The 19,482-nt window shown below is 49.1% G+C and overlaps 1 protein-coding gene across 1 annotated transcript in view; it reads left to right on the forward strand.

The window, feature by feature from the left end:
* timeout (circadian regulator timeout) overlaps positions 1 to 19,482 on the forward strand; it is a 325,432-nt gene that overhangs the window by 273,884 nt on the left and 32,066 nt on the right. Inside the window, exons 20-22 of the mRNA XM_075693090.1 lie at positions 10,957 to 11,083; positions 13,917 to 13,990; positions 15,245 to 15,466. Coding sequence (XP_075549205.1) covers positions 10,957 to 11,083; positions 13,917 to 13,990; positions 15,245 to 15,466 — 423 coding nt within the window. The remainder of the gene's footprint in view (positions 1 to 10,956; positions 11,084 to 13,916; positions 13,991 to 15,244; positions 15,467 to 19,482) is intronic.

Consider the following 19,482-nt stretch of genomic DNA (forward strand, 5'->3'; position numbering starts at 1 on the left):
ATTCTGCATCAGGAATTAGTCCCGAATGGCCAGACAATCGGCAGCGATTTTTGCTGGTAAATTTCAGGGTCTCTTGAGGGAGGACGTCCGGCGAAAACGGCCCTGTCTGCTGCTCACGAGGAGCTGGATGCTGCTCGAGGAGCTGGATGGTGCTCGAGGACAATGCATCCTGCAAGAGAGCACTCCGTATACGCGCGATTTTCTCGACTGAAACGAATATGATTTCTCTTCCATATTCGCAATACTCGTCTGATCTGGCTCCTCCTTACTTGGCTCTGTTCGCGAAAAAAAAAAAAACACGACTCAGTGGTTGCCGTTCTGACACAGTTGCTGAAATCAGGAACGAATCACAGAAGGGTGTTGCGTTTCGCCTGCGACACGTGATTTTGCCGGCGCGACTGCGGCGGGGCGGCAGACATTTTGGCCCGATCGTCGTCGCCGCAACACTCATCGGCAGGTGTTTCCAGGCGCGACTGCGGCGATGCGACCGCAAAGGATCACCCTCTCATTCCAGTCATTGTGCCCGAAACAGGCGATGCCAAAGCAGGGATCACCCTCGCATTCCAGTCATTGTGCCCGAAACAGGCGATGCCAAAGCAGGGATCATCCTCTCATTCCAGTCATTGTGCCCGAAACAGGCGATGCCAAAGCAGGGATCATCCTCTCATTACAGTCATTGTGCCCGACCGGCAGCGCTACAACAGGGTGCTACGAGATCGTGCTCGACATGGTGCTACGGCAGCGCTTCGACAGTGTGCGTCACCATTAGCCCATTGTACATTCACGTGCTCGTCTTTTGAGGGGTTCCTTCTTGCCCTCAACTGCGAGAGTATAAAAACAGCTGCCCCCGGACGCCAAAAGGAGGGCTCCGATTTCTTCTGTTGAGTAAAGTGCTCTCCCGTCTCTCTACTTCGGTCAACCTGACCGCCAACTCTTTGCGATGTTAAAATAAACAAGTTGTTTCGTTGTTACCAGTCGACTCATGCTTTGCCAGGACCTTCGGATGCTTCCAGTTGTACCCCAGGCCGCCAGGCCAACGCTACCCTTGGGGCTTGCGACCCAGGTACAACCACGGGCGTCAGCGCCGAGTTCCCAACAGATCGTACCAGCGGTGCAATCCCAAAACAACTGGTTGGCAGCGGTGAGATCGCCTCCGACTTCAAACAACTGTCTGCCAGCGGTGAGATCGCGACAACGGAGGCCAGCAGCGAAGAGATGCAGTTGACTGTATGCTGAGCAGCTCAACGACGATCCGGGAGCAGTGCAACGAGCCCTGTGTGACGACTGGTTGCCTGCAGCGGAACGACTGCGCGGAATTCCTGCCTGCGAGGTTTGGTGAGTGCGGGACTTTCTTCTTCTGAGCTTTGCCAGGCTTTTGTTAGTGTTAGAAACAGAGCTGGTAATTGTGGTTGTCGTTGCTGCCGGGTTAGTTTGCGGCAAGACAATAGTCAGCAGTAGAGAAAGCAGCATTCAGAGCAGCCATGGATTTGAAGTCGTTGCGCAAACCGAAATTGTTGGAGCTTGCAAGAGAGTTGGGTCTGGATGTCTCAGACAAACTAAGCAAACCTGAACTGCTAAAGGCTATTCTGGAGTTAGAGGCTGAGGATGACGAGCTGTCGGAATGCCTTGAGACCATTGAAGAGAGGGAGACTGCAAAAAGAGAAGAGCGTGAACGTAAAGAACAGAAAGAAAAAGAAGAGCGTGAACGTAAAGAACAGAAAGAGCGAGAGCAACAAGAGCGTGACCGTCAACACGCTTTGGAAATGAAGCGTCTTGAGGTAGAGATGGAACGCGCTCGTAATGGAAGTCAGGCACACGGTGCAGGAGAACGAGTATTGTTCAAAATGACTGACCTGATGCGGCCGTTTAAGCTTGGAGAGGACATTGGTTTGTTCCTGGTTAACTTTGAGCGAACGTGCGAGAAGCAGGGGTTCTCTCGGGAAACGTGGCCACAGCGCTTGCTCACTTTGTTACCCGGCGAGGCGGCCGACGTAGTCGCTCGCTTGGATAGAGAGGAAGCAGAGGATTTCGACAAAGTAAAATCGAGTCTGCTAAAAAAGTACCGGCTGTCTGCGGAGGCGTTCCGTCGGAAGTTTCGGGAAAATGAGAAAGGCAGAAGTGAGTCATATACAGAGTTTGCGTATAGGCTTATGTCAAACATGCAGGAGTGGCTCAAAGAAGAGAAAGCGTTTGGTGACCACGATAAAGTTCTGCAGTGTTTCGGGCTAGAACAGTTTTATAGTCGGTTACCGGAGAACGTGCGATACTGGGTCTTGGATAGGCCAGACGTTTGTACGGTGGCTAGAGCCGCTGAGCTAGCCGAGGAGTTTGTGACGCGTCGGGCTCGCGGAGCTAAGGACGGTCAAAAGGGTGAATTTGGCTCGAAGTTTGAGAGGCCGAAGTTCACGCCCATGAGATTAAAGGGGAACACGCGTAGTGAGGATGCGAGTGAAAGCAGTCCGACCAAACGTAAAGAGACGGCGGCAGCCGAAGCCGAACGCAGAAAGCGGTTCGAGATGAGGCAAGCGCGCGTTTGTTATACGTGCCAGAAGCCGGGTCACTTTTCGGCGCAGTGTCCGGAAACAACACCAAAAGTTGTGTTTTTTTCAATAGGCAGCACTGACGAGAACATGAAGCTTCTCGAGCCTTACATGCAAGACCTCCTCGTGAACGGGAAAGAGTGCCGAGTGCTTCGCGATTCCGCAGCTACGATGGATGTAGTTCACCCGTCTTACGTAGAACCCCATATGTTCACGGGCGAGTGCGCATGGATCAAGCAAGCCGTGGAAGCTCATAGCGTGTGTCTGCCAGTAGCAAAGGTGCTTATTGAAGGACCTTTCGGAGCGCTTGAGACAGAGGCGGCAGTGTCATCTATGCTGCCACCCCAGTACCCGTACCTATTTTCAAACAGGTCCGATCACCTCCTGCGCGAGAAGGGGCTTTTGTTTGGTGAAGCTAGTGTTCAGGCCTTAACCAGATCGAAGGTTCGGGAGCTCGCTGCAAAGGCGGTAGTTGCGGGGCCGACGTTATCAAACAACGAAAAAGGGTCAGAGGCGCAGCAAGCTGATATTCCGAGCACGCCCGAACTGAATAAACTTGAGTCTGTAACGTTAAAGGCGCCAGATACTGGAGAGGAAACGCCCGACGCGGGAAAGTTAGAAGAGCTATCTACTGATTTGCTCATCGCGCCTACGTCAGACGGACTTGATAGGTTGCTAAAAGTCAGCCGGACGGCTTTGATAGCCGAGCAAAAAAAGGATGGCAGCCTGGAAAACGTGCGCTGCAATGTCAAAGAAGGTATCGCCAGGAAAACTGCGCGTTTTGTGGAAAGAGGGGGAGTCCTGTACCGGAAGTATCTAGACCGCCGAGGAGTGGAGTTCGATCAGCTGGTCGTGCCTCAATGCTATCGTCAGGATCTGTTGCGCTTGTCGCATGGGGGTTCGTGGTCCGGACACCTAGGAGTTAAGAAAACTAAGGACCGTCTCTTGCAAGAGTACTATTGGCCAGGGTGTTTTCGGGACGCAGACCATTTCGTGAGGACATGTGACACTTGTCAGCGGGTGGGCAAACCAGGGGACAAATCGAGGGCGCCGTTGAAATTGGTACCTATCATTACGGAGCCTTTTAGACGGCTCGTTATTGATACTGTGGGACCTTTGCCGGTAACAGCCACGGGGTACAGACACATTTTGACTGTGATCTGCCCAGCGACAAAGTTCCCTGAAGCAGTGCCGCTTAAAGAACTCAGCTCAGTTGAGATAGTTAATGCACTACTGTCCATATTTGCGCGAGTTGGTTTCCCTGCGGAAATCCAATCAGATCAGGGCACAGTGTTTACTAGCGCTTTGACGACAACTTTTCTCGAAAGGTGTGGGGTAAAGCTGTTACACAGCTCAGTGTACCACCCACAGTCGAATTCCGTTGAGAAGCTCCACTCCGTCATGAAGCGCGTGTTGAGAGCGTTGTGTTTTGAACATCGAACTGACTGGGAGCTGTGTCTGCCTGGGGTGATGTTTGCTTTAAGGACCGCGCCGCATGCGGCTACGGGGTTTTCGCCAGCTGAACTGGTGTACGGTCGCTCGCTTCGATCTCCGCTTCGAATGCTTCGAGAATCATGGGAAGGTAGGGGCGACGACCCAGTCGTGGTGGAGTACGTGCTTAAGCTCCTCGAACGCTTAAGAAGGGCACAGGAGTTGTCAGGTGAAGCAATGACAAAGGCCCAGCAGAGGGCCAAGGTTTATTATGATCGGACAGCCAGGGCCCGTCGTTTTGAGGTTGGCGATGAGGTCATGATATTGCGCACATCGCTAAACAACAAACTAGACGTGCAGTGGGAGGGCCCAGCACGAATTGTTCAGAAACTGTCGGACGTTAACTACGTGGTAAGTCTGCCAGGAAAGCGGAAAGCACAGCAAGTTTACCACTGTAATCTGCTCAAACCTTATAGACAAAGGGAAGCAGTGGTGTGCATGATGGTAAACGTTCCTGAAGAGCTTCCGGTCGAGCTTCCGGGACTAGGCTCAGTGACGAACAGGGAAGACACCGGTCAAGTCATTAGTGACCTTATCAGTAAAGCGCCGCTGTCGCCTGAGCAGAAAACCGAACTACACCAGCTATTACAAGAGTTTCAAGGTCTGTTCTCTGAGAGGCCTGGTAGGACTTCTGTACTTACTCATGATATAGAACTTACCTCCCCAGAGCCAGTACGATCCAAGGCGTACCGGGTGTCAACCCGCCAGAGCGATATTATGGAGGCTGAGGTAAAGAAAATGCTACAGCTCGGTGTTATTGAGGCAGGTGAGAGTGATTATACCTCCCCTTTGATTTTAGTTGAGGTACCGGGCAAGGAACCTCGTCCTTGCGTCGACTACCGCAGGCTTAATTCCATCACTAAGGATCAAATTTATCCGATCCCTAACATCGAGGAGCGCCTTGAGAAAGTTAGTAGCGCTCAGTTTATTTCCACCCTAGATCTTGTCAGGGGTTATTGGCAGGTTCCACTTACAGAAGAGGCTAGTAGGTATGCGGCGTTCATTTCACCAATGGGAACATTCCGTCCTAAAGTGTTGAGTTTTGGTTTGAAGAACGCGCCATACTGTTTTTCAAGCCTCATGGATAAAGTGTTGCGGGGACAGCAAGAATTCGCTTTACCGTATCTAGACGACGTAGCGATATTCTCCGCATCCTGGTCTGAGCATATGACACACTTGCGGGCAGTGCTAACCCGCCTGCGCGAAGCGGGCTTGACAGTCAAGGCTCCTAAGTGCCAGTTAGCACAGGCCGAGGTTGTCTACCTCGGTCACGTGATTGGTCAGGGTCGTCGCCGCCCCTCTGAAATAAAAGTGGCCGCTGTGCGAGACTTTCCGCAACCGCGCACCAAGACCGATATTCGGTCGTTCTTGGGTGTCGCCGGCTACTATCAGAGGTACATCCCTAGGTACTCTGATATCGCGGCTCCCCTGACGGATGCTCTAAGAAAAACAGAGCCTCAAACAGTCGTCTGGGACGAGACAAAGGAAAGAGCTTTTAGCGCCCTAAAGAGTGCCCTAACAAGCCAGCCTGTGCTACGATCGCCAGACTATACAAAAGGGTTCATTGTTCAGTGCGATGCTAGTGAGCGAGGCATGGGCGTTGTACTGTGCCAACGGGAAAATGGAGAAGTAGAACACCCCGTCCTGTATGCTAGTCGTAAGCTGTCCAGTCGTGAGCAGGCGTATAGCGCCACCGAGAAAGAGTGTGCGTGTCTCGTGTGGGCCGTTCAGAAATTGTCATGCTATCTAGCCGGCTCGAGGTTTATCATTGAGACGGATCACTGCCCTCTCCAATGGCTGCAGACCATCTCTCCCAAAAATGGCCGCCTCCTGCGCTGGAGCCTCGCTTTACAACAATATTCCTTTGAGGTGCGTTACAAAAAGGGGAGTCTCAACGGTAACGCCGATGGCTTAAGTCGAAGCCCCTAACGTAGGAATCAGCCTCAAAATTGTTTGTTACTGATGTTTTTCTTCCTGAGGCAGGATTTTTTTTTACATATTGCTTTTGTTTAGTGTTTCAAAGTGATGATATGCTTTCTAGTGCAATTTTTCAATTTGTGGACGCGTTCTGAGTGATGCTAGACTACTGTAAGGAACTAGGCAGTGGTATAAAAAGGGGAAAGAGCCTGGCAGGGCTTAGTGAGGGTTGTGCCGTGCTTGCTGACTGAGCGGTTGAGTTTCAGCGTAGTTCTAACGCTTGCCGGGAACGAGAACAAAAATGTGAACTCTCCCGAAGTCACTTTGCAGTGTCCCGTGCGAACCTGAACGAGAGAACGAGGCCTTCTCTGTGCGCTGCGCTCAAGAAACGTCGAGGGACGCCCGACTTCGGTTATGAGCATCATCGAGCGACATCCCTCCGGTCAGCGGATGCAGTCCCCTGTCCTTCGGGATCTCCTTCCCCCGGCGGGGCGGTCTGTTGCGTTTCGCCTGCGACACGTGATTTTGCCGGCGCGACTGCGGCGGGGCGGCAGACATTTTGGCCCGATCGTCGTCGCCGCAACACTCATCGGCAGGTGTTTCCAGGCGCGACTGCGGCGATGCGACCGCAAAGGATCACCCTCTCATTCCAGTCATTGTGCCCGAAACAGGCGATGCCAAAGCAGGGATCACCCTCGCATTCCAGTCATTGTGCCCGAAACAGGCGATGCCAAAGCAGGGATCATCCTCTCATTCCAGTCATTGTGCCCGAAACAGGCGATGCCAAAGCAGGGATCATCCTCTCATTACAGTCATTGTGCCCGACCGGCAGCGCTACAACAGGGTGCTACGAGATCGTGCTCGACATGGTGCTACGGCAGCGCTTCGACAGTGTGCGTCACCATTAGCCCATTGTACATTCACGTGCTCGTCTTTTGAGGGGTTCCTTCTTGCCCTCAACTGCGAGAGTATAAAAACAGCTGCCCCCGGACGCCAAAAGGAGGGCTCCGATTTCTTCTGTTGAGTAAAGTGCTCTCCCGTCTCTCTACTTCGGTCAACCTGACCGCCAACTCTTTGCGATGTTAAAATAAACAAGTTGTTTCGTTGTTACCAGTCGACTCATGCTTTGCCGGGACCTTCGGATGCTTCCAGTTGTACCCCAGGCCGCCAGGCCAACGCTACCCTTGGGGCTTGCGACCCAGGTACAACCACGGGCGTCAGCGCCGAGTTCCCAACAGATCGTACCAGCGGTGCAATCCCAAAACAAGGGGCTGGACCGGTACGGGAAAGAATACTTCAAGTAATATTTGGAAAATGGCAGGAACACCGAAAGCTCTGTATTGGTGCTGCGCAAGGGGACTATTTCGAAGGTGACGGAGTTTGAGTGCACATAAATAAACATTTTGTTTTTTTTTTTTTCAAGACAGAGTCAGTCTCGAAACTTTTTGATACCTCCTCGTATTTACAGATGGCATTTAATGGCTGAGCCAACACGCGCAGAAGAGCGTTAGTTCTGATCTCCGTCGTCTTCAAGAACGCAAACCATTCCCTCCTCTTCCATTATTACAGACTGGCAATGTAACGCTTTATTTTGTAGGGTACATTCGTAGCTAGCTCACAGCGTTCCTTTTAAGTTAACGTCGCGTTCCTCTTAACGTCGCGAAACGAATTGCGTTCCAGTGTTTCTCAATCGAAGCTCTAGTTTCGAACCACCACTTTCTCAAATAATGTGTGCGCTCTGGCCGTTATCACTACTCTGTTTTTCCGGCTTTAATACGTGTAGAATGGGCTTTCTGTTGTTTTCGGCTATCGGAAGCTCACTTAGTCCTAGCTTTTCCCTGCGTAGTTTCCACCAAAGCTGTATTGTACACAAGCTAAGGCTTCTTTTTATCCTCTTTTGCGTTTTTTTTTTTTTTTTTGCTGCGACAAGATTTGCCACCCCCGTGCGTGTGCTTTCTTGGTATTGCTTTTGTTTCTTTCGTTGCTCTCGTGGCTAGTAGTTTCCAAAGGGAACTCGCAGCCTGGTCGTCGCTCATGGCACAGCTGAGGCCCTGCGGCCGCGTTAGAGCCGATTGATGCTTTTCCGATGCCCTGAAGATCCCGGCAGTAAAAACTGCCCGCGCTGCGACCAGAGCTCACAAGAAAGTTTGAGGCCCTTGTGTGCCACTTCTCCAAGCTTTCTTCAGTTCAGTCCACATATTATTGCTATTTCCTTTCCCTCTCTCGCTTGACAAAATGAACGATACGACCTTGAGAAGAATCGGAGAATCGCTCTAAGGCGAATCACTAGCAATTGCTTCGTGGTTTTCTTTTCTTTTTTTTTGTGTGTGTGTGTGTGTGTGTGTGTGTGTGTGTGTGTGTGTGTGTGTGTGTGTGTGTGTGTGTGTGTGTGTGTGTGTGTGTGTGTGTGTGTGTGTGTGTGTGTGTGTGTGTGTGTGTGTGTGTGTGTGTGTTCCAGCAGGATACGCTAGCAGAAAATGTCTGTTGGCGAGGGCTTTAGCCTAATGCTTGCGCTGCGGCGCTCTGAGCAGCGTCAGCACAATTCAGTGTGCGTCGCAATGAAGTGTTCATTAACCGTTTTCGAAAACTGCTGCAATGATAACCACTGTCGCGCTTGTCGCTATCACTTCTGTACTGACGTCGCTTGTGACATAAAAAGAGAAATTGGAAGAGGTGCCAGACATTCTGTAGTGACTTGTCAAGCTGTTGAGGTTGCTTCGTTAACTGTGTTCTATAAAAGGTGAAATCTGTACTCGACGCTGTCGCCTTATCTCAAGGACGACTAAACAGCGATAAGCTAGCCCCCTTACTCAATGCTCCTCATGGGGCCTGTAAAGTATCTTGTAATAAATAAATAAGTATGAAACGGGCGATGACATATCGCCTAACTGGCGGAGCCTAGGAACTACGTCTGCCACAGCGTTCGCGTTTCCAGTACACCTTATGGCTATCGAATAGCACGGAGGCCATTACTATCCGCCGTGGCTTAGTGGATTCCGCGTTTTGCTGCTCAGCAAAGGTGATGGGTTCAAAACCCGACCGCGGCCACTGCGTGCAATACATTGGAGCTAGTAGTGTTCGCTTACGATGGTACCTTGTACGCACTGCACCGCGAAAAGCAGTTGGGGTACTTTGCAAGCTATATGAATGCGGCAGGCATTCGCGCCTCAAAAAAAGGAGCTTTATGAGTGAGCCTGTCGATTCGCTCATATTTCCTGTCCGTGCGCATGCGTAGAGACGCTTGTCTTCGCTCGTCACTGCTTCCGGGTTTCGTTCTACCTTCTTGTGCACCTTGCCGCCGTGGGAGGTGGCGAGCCGCATACCGAACCCGTCGCGCCCGTCTCAGTGATCTTCCGAACAGTGCGTGGTGACATTTTGACGTCCTACTGCGCTCTGTGTGAGTTGTCACACGGGATCCCGTGGATCAAAGTGCTTCGAGGCTGTGCGGCGGCTCTGACATTTCGTTAAGCTATCTAGAGCCACTAATTAGAACGGTCTTCAGTTCACCACATTTTTGAATGCTGATGCCGCCGTGGTAGTCTGCGAGCCCCTTGGACCGCAGGCTAATGCGTTTCAGCTGGCATTGAGCGCGATAGTACGTGTAAACGCACCATGTTGTCTTAATAGTGCGGCCCGTCCTATGACGACACGCGTCTATAGGCGGGCATGTGTTCGTCGACTCATGTGTTCATCATGCGGCAGGGACTATCCATCCGCTCTAGGTATTTCGCGTTTATGCATGTGGGCATGGGTTGCGGCCAAATCGCGTTTTACGTACGGACTTGCCTCCCTCCATATTTAAAGGGCACTCAGTCAGGCGCCGCCGGAAAATTTTCGTACCCACTGGAATTTCTAAAGCACCGTCCATGGAGCCTTCTGCCGCTAGAATTTTTTTAATGGGTTGAGAATAGCTGAGGTATATCAAAATGAAGTGTTGCGAGGGGATAACGGGAGAAAGTGATCGAGTTACTCTCCCAGCAGGCCCCCTCCCATTGTCTTGACCACTGCGCCTCGCCTGAACAGTTTGCTTCGCAACGAAACAATAAATTATTAGAATGTAAAAGTTACCTCGCATATATATAATTCGAATAGACAGCAGCTTATGTGCGCATTTTCTTGTTTAACCACTCATTTGTTATTTTGTTTCTCACATGCCATTTTACCGTCTCCCCATTGGAGGCCAGCTAATAGTTTCTACGGCTGCAGTGGTGAATGCTGATCGCGTTACCCAGTAACGCTGCCAGCATGGGAGCTGCGAAACGGCCGTATGATCAGAGCCGAGGGCGTCGGGGATTAATCATCAAAGAATCGCCATCAAGGAGACGCTTAGCACTTTTGAAAAGTGTGGGAAATAGTTTGTAAAAATTCACTGTCTTTCAAGTATCAGCTGCTCAAACCGGCGTGCATCGGCGAAGGATTATTTTTTTTTTTAAATATTATTATTATTGTTCCCGTCTTCTCTTGCTTCACACGTTTGCGGAGGTGATTTTGAGCGGTCTGCACTCCACAGGAATTCTCAAAACTATTGTCGTTGCTCTGTTTGTTATATGTACGCTGCAGGCAGTATGCGTGTCACGTGGAATGCGTGTGACGTCGCCTGTGCTGGCGAGGAGGCCGGGTCATCCGGGAAGGGCTCGCGCGGGCTTTTGTTTGAATTTTCGGATGTTTGCGTAGCATTTTGCAGGCACGATTGCCATCGCATGATTAACTTCAACTTTATAGTGCAGCTTAAGACAAAAGCTGGGAGCGTGCCGAAAGAGTTGGAAATCACGCGGGCTTGACGGGAACCGCGCCCACTCAAGCCAGCGGCGGGGAGGGGCACTGTCTCATAGTTTCATGCTCGGCGTCCACAAAAGGCAGGCGTACGACCGTACTTGAAGTGATTTGCCCTCACTTATCTGTCCTAAATTACAGTCGAACCGTGTCAGAAGTTACGTATTTGTACATAATTGGTCTCCTCGTTGAAGTGTGCATTTCTAACCCTCGGCCCATTTTGTGTGCTTTGCAGACAAGGACGTCGTCGATCTCATACTGGAACACATGATCGACGACACTAGGACCCGACGCAGCGTGCTCTTGCAGCTGAAGAAGTTGGACCTCATAGAGAGCGTAAAGGGTTTCACCAAGAAAGCAAAGTAAGATGACTTTCGTCCCACCAAGTGTAACTGTCCATGTTGCTTAAACGAAATCTCTCCAATCCCTTGCATCTGTCCACCGTTGACTCGGCGATACTTTCAGCGACGGTATTCCTGTGCTGTCCATGCATCTATAAATTACCGTTTTAGACCTTTATGCGATAACGGGCCTCTTGCTGAATTGGATTTGCGAGTACTTCCGCGTGCTTTCTTAAAACTGTTTTGGGGGAACTTATGGACCTGAAAATGCTTTTTTTTTTTTCGTCTCGCTTTCTCACCTTTTCCTTTCCTTTTTCTTTTCTTTTGTTTTCAATTTTTTCTGTTGAATCTCTCTTGGCCTTTCGCAAAGGAATTTGGATACGTTCTAATAAATTAGCCCGTTGCATTTTAGTATTCTGCCCTAACTGAACTTTGACGTTCTGTTGATTTCGGTGTTACTCTGAATGGGTTTCTTCTGTTTAAAATCATCTTCATTTCTGCCTTGATTGCTTGCTAATACTGTTTGTGCATTGATAACGTATGAGTAGGAAAAACGCCGTGTTCATGAACGTCACGGAAACTAAAAATAGCCCCGGCGTTATCGCCTCTCGCAAGTGCGGTTCATGAAGAAAGCTCGCGCGGCGGTCGCTGCAGTCCGAGACAATGGCGTATATGACTGCATCCGTCAAATGGCGTCGTATCTGCACCCTGACTCGGCACATCTTTCCCCACCCTTGCTGAAGCAGCTCAGACGGTTGCGCGTTAAATGAGTAAACCCGTGCGAAGGCCATTTATATTTCATTCCTCAACCCTTTCTCTTGTTCGCCGCGCACTCTCGCTGATTGTACGTGATTGGGCGACAGGCCTAGCGCGCTTGGCTTTGACATACTGCCTCCGTCCGAGCTCTCGCTGATTCTCTATTCCGATCCCGCGCCGGTCTCTCTCTCACCCCTTTTTTTTCCCCTTATTGTTCGTGCTGACAAATCGAGCCCAGCGCTGTCTCGCGCGTCGAGAAAAATGCGCTGGGACGAGGAGAGGGACGTTGCCTCACGGTATTAGACCCGAGCCCTCCTCTCCTTCTTCTTTTTACTGACCCCGTACAATGCACCCTTCTGTCTTGCCCTTTTTGAATTTTCGTTTGTTTTAACGTGTGTTGTTGTTCTCTCTAGGTGAGAGTAGCGTACAGCTCCGCTGCGTTTAGAGAGTAAAAAAAGAGAAACGATGAGAACGTCGACGCAGAAAGAAAGGCAGTGGCAGTGGACATTTGTTTGTGCTTGTCCTCTAAGCCGGTTGGTCGCCGCGTCCATCTCGTGACGGGTGTTCAACACCGTTGGCGTCGACAAATAGATTAATGCGGCCAAACTGCCCGAGGCCAATGCCAACACATGCACGCCTCGTCGCCAGTGCCTTTATGAAACTTCGAACAGTTTAGCTGCACTGTTCTTTTTTTTTTTTTGTCTCGCTCTTGCAATGAGTTTTGTTCGGTTCCCTTAGCTTTGTTTCCTCTCTCTCTCTCTCTCTCTCTCTCTCTCTCTCCTCCCTGATTTTGCCTTCTTCATGAAAATTTTGGTAATCGTTCGGCATTGGGCGCAGCCAAGAAAGCGTGCGTTAGCTGCATTTTGCAACGCTTCCTGGCAACCGCCGTGTCCGGTCTCGCCCACCGAGTTGGGTAGACTGGACACTTTCATTTTCTTGTTGGCCCGTTATTTGTGGCTAGGACAGGAAAGTATGGTGGCCTTCAGACTTAATCCTGACTGTCAATACACAGGTCTAGCTGCTTAATTCTAGCAAATGCTAACTGCAAGGAGCAAACGATTGAGTCCTTGGAAGGAAGACGCACCAAACTACAATTTCAAGGTGTCTCAACGAGAACTGACCTGGTATCCAGCACGTTTCGCATTAAGAACGAAAAGGTACTTAAGAGGAAACTTTAACTTGGGAATGCCTATCTAAATTTATGGAAATGAAAAAAAAAAAATCAGTTTGCGGCATCCAGTGCATCGAATTTAATGGTTTGTTTCATTTAAATGAAATTGTTGAACTCTGTTGGCTCTGGTACAGACATTTTTACTTAATTCGTCAATTTTTTTACGAAAATTGTTGGCAATTGCGCAACTGAGACAAATACAAACGAAAGCAACTGAAGTACAAAGTTTTCAACTACGTAACTCAGTCACAAATTAACACTATTACAATTCGGGAATATTCACCTATTAAGGCATCTTAAGGGGAGAAATTTGTTGCATTATTCAGTGCTCTGAAATATTGTACTAGTGTTTTGGAAATAGCTAAGAATTCAGCAGAAAACCCCGTAAGCATTCTAACTTCACATTGGTTGTGAATTCTTGTATCGAACTTGTCCGCCTGTGATGCTCTAACGGATAAACATTACAGAACTGCGATATCTTTCTTCTCCTGTGGGGGGTGGGGGGGGGGAGCAATGTTGCGAATTTGTAAACTGTGTGCTCCAACTTTTTTGAAACTTGCCGATTTTCGGCAGTTGTACGAAGTATCAGGTCCTAATTTAAAATTCTGCTTTCTATATTTGATAGAATTTTACATTTTGCCCCAAATGCAGCAAATTTCATTCAAATCCGTTTAGCGGTCTTCTCGTGAGAGCATTTCGGCCTTTTACATGTACTTTAATAGACAGCATCGCAGTTGCGCCGAGCTAACGCGTCCTCTTAAGAGTGACTTTTCATCCGTCGAATTAACCTAAAATGGTATGTTTTCGTCGTATGTTTTTCTCAGGCGCTTCGTGTCTGGCGTTTTGCACTGCGTCTTCAGAAGATAGTATTGGTTATATTGCGACTGGGTGAGGGGAGTATACTTTCCTTGTGCATTTTCTTTAAAGGGCGAACGCACCTTGGAGGGGTGAAGACGTGATTGAACTTCGGGAGCTCTTCGAAAAGTATCGGGAGTCAACAGGTGAGTCTTTCAGGTCCCCCTTTGCGGATTACTTGTGTACTGAAAAGCAAAGTGCTCTGCCCGTTGTAAAAGTGTAGAGTGCAACAATAATGCTAACTGCACGCGTGACCAGACATGCGGAGGAGACCAAATAGGGAATAATAATAATAATAACGTTAAAAGCGGAGATGCGGATACAAGTACGACAATAACGGACACGATTTTGGCCTTTTCACTGGAACCGTAGTCGACATGATCTTCGAAGACACCAAGGTAGGCTTGCACGAACATTTAATGACGAAAATTGTAACGAATTTAAGAACGCGTTCTTAAATTCGTTGTTATTTTTGTTATTAAATGTTCGTGCAAGCCGCTCCGCATGTACCTTATACGTATATGAGATGTTTGAGAGACAGATCGCAGGCCCTCCGTGTTTGAGGCTTGGTTTATTATAACATGACCGTGTCGCGTGAGCAGCAAATTTGGAAATGGAGGTACTCTTAGAAAAGAACCCGATGTACGCTTTCGCAGAGACTTTCGGCAGTTGTTTGTGCACTAGCGTACCACCCACCCTTGTTAAACACGACGTGAACAACAGTCGAGCACGCGCGCTGTACTGTCTAGAACTTACTTTTGCGCTGCCGTACCCGCTTGGGTGCACTTTCGAGCTCCTTTATCTGGAGCTCGCATATCTCCTAAGGTTCTCCGAATAGAATCCTGGTAATACCTTATTGAATATCGCTCATTTGCAGCCATCGGTGAAGATTTCGAAGTACAGGTATCATAATCTCACAGAAATATGAGATGCGAAAAAGGCGAATTTCTAAAACATTCCGCTCACTAGTCAATCATATATATATATATATATATATATATATATATATATATATATATATATATATATATATATATATATAGAGAGAGAGAGAGAGAGAGAGAGAGAGAGCACACTATAATATCAGCCAGAAGAAAGGAAACGAAGGGGCCCGAATTTCTTTAGGCAGGGCATATGTCGTTGTTCCTTGGCTTCTTATGATCTGACTATACAGGTCGGCGTGGGCTATCACAAGCTTTCAGATAATCTTATTCTGTCAGAGTGAGCTGGTCGATTTAAGCAAGTTACCACAAACGTACACTATTAAAACTTAAATTTGATCGATTGCGATTTTAACGCCGCAAACAGAACGCGCGGGCTCCTACAGCGTCGTACAGCGCTCATTATCCGCCGCCCCGTCCTAAGCCCAATCGTTGCTCGTGCGCCCCGTCTTCCCGCAGACATTATGGGGCAGATCCTGGAGCACCTGAGCGTCAAGCGACCCCGGCACCGCGTCGTGGACAAGATCCTCGAAATAGGTCTCGTGTGCAACCGCAAGGAGCTGCGCAAGAAGCAAGCACGCAAGGATGGACGCGCCGTTGGTAGCGGCCGGCAGCGGCAAGGATCGGACGACTCCGGTTCATCGTCCGCCGACGATGACAACGACGACGAGCGCATCTACGGTGAGTTCTTCTTCGACGCCGCGGCACGCGTGGTTATCTGAGAGCTTCAGTCCGTACGCGTGTGTTATGCCTTTGAGGAATGCCGGAGACGGGCAGCGCGCCATCTTGTGATGTTGAGTGGTCACTATGGTAACATAAAGGTAAATTGGCGGACAGGCAGAAAAAAAAGGGGGGAACGAAAAATTCACGCAGAAACTCCTCGGGGAGTTCTCTCAGCATGCGTAAGCATTCTGCCACTTGCTCATCGCCATGCAGCCCGGTGTCATTATCACTGTTATGAAACTTGTTCCAGCCAGTACAAACGACAGCGCTGCGGCGACACGAACTGCTGCCGATGGCGACGCAAGGTGAATTGATGACGCAAGCAAACTACTACAGGTGGCGTCGCTAGGTGCGCTGGTGGCGTTCCGGCCAATAAAGGCCGTAATCGCCCTCAAGCGCCTTATCCAACCGTGGCCAACCGTACTCTGGCGGCAGCGGCGTATGGCACGGCCTCGCGAGCCTTATCTTGAAAGTGATCTGCGATGGAAACGGAGGGTGCCCTGTGCTGGTAGCTTCGTGTGCGCTGTGTTTTCGCCGCTTAGTTCGCGTTTAAGTGAGATGAAGCACGAATGTCAATACGCTAGTTGCTGCTTTCCCTATCTTGAAAGCTATCGCCTAACGTGACGCATGGCCAGACGGACGGACGGGTTTCCTCGTTGGGTAGGCATAGAAATGCCGACGTATTAGAAGAAAACAAAAACGAGAAAGAATAACGAGAACGAGTGCCACTAACGACTGTTTATTGGCACGTCGTGAATGCCCTATGGTTATAGCGTTATGCGGCTCAGCTTCGGGTCCCGTGTTCAATACCGCCCGCGGCGTCGACGTTCTGATGGAGGCGGAACGCGAAGAACGCTCGTGCATCGTGCATTGGGGGCATGTTGAAGAAATGCAGGTGGTCAAAATTAATCTGCAGACCACCACTACTGCGTGCCTCATAATCGGATCGCGGTTGTGGCGCATAAAAAAACGCCGGAATCTAATTTGAATAATTTAACGGTTTATTAACAGCTGATATCATCGCCAACGACTTCGGGAGGCAAATATTCTGTAGGCAAGATCAAAATCAGCACCTTTCGGTTGACCTTTGAGGCATTTTTTTTTTTTTTTTATCAGACGAAATTCCTCTATCTGCCAGCGTTGCGTCCACAAACATGCTCAATGTCGAGTATGATTTTATGAATTCCGTTCTTTGGCATGCATGGTCTTTATATCGTTTCTTTTCAATTATTTTTAACGCCATGGTGTGACAGGGCGCATGTAGGCCAACTAGCACTGGAGCTATCCTGTTAATGAACAGTCGAAAGGAGCGCTCCTTGGCCTGTTTCTTTGCTTGCTTCATCGGTCGGTCGGTCGGTCGGTCGGTCGGTCGGTTGTTTGTTTGTTTGTTTGTTTGTTTGTTTGTTTGTTTGTTTGTTTGTTTGTTTGTTTGTTTGTTTGTTTGTTTGTGTGCATCATGTGGTCTGCACCGACCGCGAACACGAATCATTTCCAGCAGGTGTCATGACCGGTAATTCCGGGCACAAGCTCGCGGCATCAAATTAGCCCAGTAGCCAAAGGTGGCACTAAGAATGCGTGCGTTTCGGCCTGGCAATACCAAAAACTGCGACTACTAACGAACCGGTGTGCACGTTTGCCTTGAGCCTGCTTAGACACCGCTAATATAGCGACACGTCGCTCTTTTCGATTTTACGTGCGCAGATTAGCGAACCGCTATTGAGCACTTAATTAAGCACTTGCGGAGGAACTTGCTAATCATCGGCTGGCTATCTCTGCAGTGGTCATCAGCTTCTGTAGTGGCACTCCTGCTTGCTGCGCACCCTAAACTGAACGAAGTTCGTGCACACGCTTAGCGAAGTTAACGACCCTGCGCTTAAAGCGTTAGGGACGATAAGTGGTTGAACCATATTCGGCGACGCTTATTGAAACCGGTGTTGAAACCAATCCGCCACTGAATTGTGGGCCTAGATCTGTAACGAGCCAAAATCAGTTCCGCTGTTTTGCTCACGTCTGCACAGCAGTACTGCGTCAGAATTGAGAACTGAATAAAAATGGAGCGTATAACGATGGAATGAAAAGAGCGGCTGTCTTTTCAGAAAATCCTCGTTTTCTTTTTTTTTTTTTCTTTTTTTACCCACACCGCAACACTCCGCTTCGCGATCAAACGCAAATAGGGCTATTAATCAGCGCTTTTAATATCGCACCGCCTTCGCGACTGAGTTCCTGAATAAAAATGCTCGGGCTCGGGACCTGCTAATGACTGTCCCGTTTGAAGCCGACAAAAGCCGTGGGCTGAGCTCGGGGCCTTTCAGTGGTGGCGCCACTGACACTTGAATAACGACGTCGTGCGGCTGGCATGAATACCGTGGCGGCTCGCTTGGTTTTTACCTCTCGTGTCGTATCGCTCACTGCTATGCGCTTGCAGCTTTGCTTTGGCCCACCAGACTGCATTTCTTTTTTTTTTCTTTGTTTATGGTATCGTACGCTTTTAGACTTATGTCGGGTAGGACATTGGACTCGAGCAAAATAGACGTCTAAGAATGCGCACTTTGCTGTTACGATGGCAGGCCGTGTTGGAGAACAAGCGCGGTTTTCGAAAGAATCTCGAGCACTTTATTGTGGAAAGTTATCGCGCTAGTTTTCTCCCCCTTCTCACGTTTTCAAGATCGCGCTAACTGCAAAGTACAGCCGATAAAGGGCATTGCTGGCGCAGAGAGTAAACAATGGCACGATTCTGTGTTCTTTTTGTCCGCTGAGGGAAATTATTAAAGCAGCCAATTGGGAAAGTTGGTTTTAACCGCGTGCGTTCCAGCTCCTGTTACGTTAAAAAAAGTAAAGAAAGATAAAGCGTTGATATTGGTGTCGTTTATTGAACTAGCCGCGCGCTTTCACGTAGTGAACATTATTTTGTGGGCCTGTTGCTTCTAAACTATCTCAAGGTACCACGCTATCATACTGGTCCCCCACTTGCAAAAATTATACTTGATATTCATTTGCAATTCATCATTAAGTATGTTGAAAGTAACGAAAAGTCAGTTGAAACGCAAAAGCACATTTATAACGACTTATGTATATGGGCCTTGTCGTCTCTCAATTGTTTGCTTCAGCGCTCCTTGTCTAATCTTCGCTGTGAGTGGCGCTGGCTGACACTTCCAGGACTAGATATAGTAAACATGAATACCTAAGTTAGAGGATGGATTGATAGCCGTCGCCGTAGCACAATCGGTAGTGCAATGCACGCGTAATACGGAGGTTGTAGGTTCGGTCCCTACTGGCGACAAGTTATCTTTTCGTCCACTTTCATCCATTATTTTTTTGCATTTCAATTTCAAGCACAGCTAATTTCCCGTATGCTTTCCTTCACTCTTAAAAAAATTAAACCCTTTAGGGCTTATCTTGTCCCTCAACGATAATCGTCATCTGTCTTGCCCGCGTCTCCTTTCTTTAACGCTGCGAGCCCGGTACTTCCCACTCACGAAGGGCTTGCGCGTAATCAGTGTGGCACAGCATTCTCGACAGGAAAGGGGCGAGCGCCGAGTTTTAGGAAAGGAAACGCAACCAAGGCAGATGACAATTATTATTGCGGGACATATACTCCCCAAAGGGTGCAACCATTTTAAGAGTGTTGACTTCATTGACTATAGGCTTTATATGATTGTGATTCGCAAAAATCAAGCCCCTCGGTTCCTGTTATTCTCTTGTGTAAACTCGAACGACATGCGCAAAGCCTGTTGCGATACAGTACAACCAGCTCTGCTGCCTGGTGCCATTGACGAATTAGGCCCATTAGAATAAGCATACTTTCACTCAGGGGGAGAAGCATGCTCGCTACATGCAATTCAGAGCCTGCGAAATTTTTGGGAGACGCGACCTTGAATAATACGAAACGCGACAAAGTGTGCGCACTCGGCAAAGCCCTGCAAATTTCAAAACAATGCACTCTGCATCCCGGCTCTGCGAAAGTGAATGTGCAG

Source organism: Dermacentor variabilis, chromosome 5 (genome assembly GCF_050947875.1).
Source record: "Dermacentor variabilis isolate Ectoservices chromosome 5, ASM5094787v1, whole genome shotgun sequence".
Lineage (NCBI taxonomy): Eukaryota > Metazoa > Arthropoda > Arachnida > Ixodida > Ixodidae > Dermacentor > Dermacentor variabilis.